Source organism: Mustela putorius, unplaced genomic scaffold (genome assembly GCF_011764305.1).
Source record: "Mustela putorius furo isolate JIRA1106 unplaced genomic scaffold, ASM1176430v1.1 tig00000095_pilon_pilon_pilon, whole genome shotgun sequence".
Lineage (NCBI taxonomy): Eukaryota > Metazoa > Chordata > Mammalia > Carnivora > Mustelidae > Mustela > Mustela putorius.
In genome coordinates this window covers 30,007,618-30,009,292 of record NW_025421280.1, presented here as the reverse complement: position 1 = coordinate 30,009,292, position 1,675 = coordinate 30,007,618, and the positions used below count along the sequence as shown (strand labels likewise).

The following is a 1,675-nucleotide window of genomic DNA, read 5'->3' as shown; positions in this document are numbered from 1 at the left end:
TACTTTATGACTAGAATTTCCAAAACTTGGTCAACATTGCATATATTTTTCAAATGCATGAAATGTTTTCTTACTGAAACTGTAAAATACCCGACCTTTTGGGAAAACATTGGATGTTGTGATGAAAATTCCTAATCAGAGAGGATTAGGGATCCCCCTAACCCAAATTCATTCACAAAATACTGTGATTACTTTCTTGACTGTAAAACAAAAATTGTTGCATTTCCACAATGTGAGCAAGGACTGTTTGTGTAAAAATTAATTCTGTTACTTCTCTCTGTGCTGGTAGTCACCTACAACACATGGACCCAGAAAACAATACAGGAATTTCAGAGTTCCACCTTCTTGGATTTACAGAGAAACCAGAACTGCAGCCCCTCATATTTGGGCTTTTCCTCTCCATTTATCTGATCACTGTGTTTGGAAACCTGCTCATCATCCTGGCTGTCAGCTCTGACTCCCACCTCCACACCCCCATGTACTTCTTCCTTGCAAACCTGTCTTTTGTAGACATCTGTTTCACCTCCACCACTGTCCCCAAGATGCTGTGGAATATCCAAACTCAGAGAAAAGTCATTACCTATGCAGGCTGCATCACACAGATGTATTTTTTCATACTATTTACAGGATTAGACATGTTCCTCCTGACAGTGATGGCTTATGACCGCTTTGTGGCCATCTGTCACCCACTGCATTACACAGTCATCATGAACCCCTGGCTTTGTGGACTGCTGGTTCTGGTATGTTGGATCCTGAGTGTCTTTCATTCTTTACTACACACTTCCATGGTGTTGCGGTTGTCCTTCTGCACAGAGGTGGAAATCCCACACTTTTTCTGTGAACTCAACCAGATGATCCAACTTGCATGTTCTGACACCTTTCTCAATAATATGGTGATGTATTTTGCAGCCATGTTGCTGGCTGTTGGTCCCTTCATTGGTATCCTTTACTCTTACTCCATGATTGTTTCCTCCATATGTGGGATCTCATCAGCTCAGGGCAAGTATAAAGCATTTTCCACCTGTACATCTCACCTCTCAGTTGTCTCTTTATTTTATTGTACGAGCATAGGAGTGTACCTTAGCTCTGCTGCTACCAAGAGCTCCCACTCAAATACAGTAGCTTCTGTTATGTACACGGTGGTTACACCCATGCTGAACCCATTCATCTACAGCCTGAGGAATAAAGACATAAAGGAAGCTCTGATGAGATTCTCTAGGATGACAGCTCTAAAAGGGATAATTGTTCTAGCACTGAAGAAGTGCCCATGAGTGCAGGGCCCAAAGCCTGATCCAAATGTTGAGATACATTGATCAGATTGTGGAATTGGAACATCCCTCTTCTATTTTTTTTTTCTGGGAATTTCTATTTTTTTAACCTCTCTGCATAATTTACATAACTCAGTTTGTTAAGCTTTGTGATAACTCTGATATCCAAGAGATTTTCCCTTTGTCATTATCCTGCTCTATCAATGTCATTCCTAATCTCAAATGTGAAATATTTGGATATTCTCACTTATTCAAAGGACTCCATGAATCTGTTAAGAATTATTTCTTCTCGGGCCTTCTGGGTGGCTAAGGGGATTAAAGCCTCTGCCTTAAGCTCGGGTCATGATTCCAGGGTTCTGGAATTGAGCCCCACATTGGACTCTCTGCTCAGTAGGGAGCCTACTCCC

At 41.5% G+C, this 1,675-nt stretch overlaps 1 protein-coding gene across 1 annotated transcript; it reads left to right on the top strand.

The window, feature by feature from the left end:
• Positions 1-302: 302 nt before the first annotated feature.
• Positions 303-1,271, top strand: LOC101674536 (olfactory receptor-like protein OLF4). Its single transcript, XM_004782384.1, has one exon. The coding sequence runs from the start codon at positions 303-305 to the stop codon at positions 1,269-1,271; it is 969 nt and encodes a 322-aa protein (XP_004782441.1).
• The last annotated feature ends 404 nt before the right edge of the window (positions 1,272-1,675 follow it).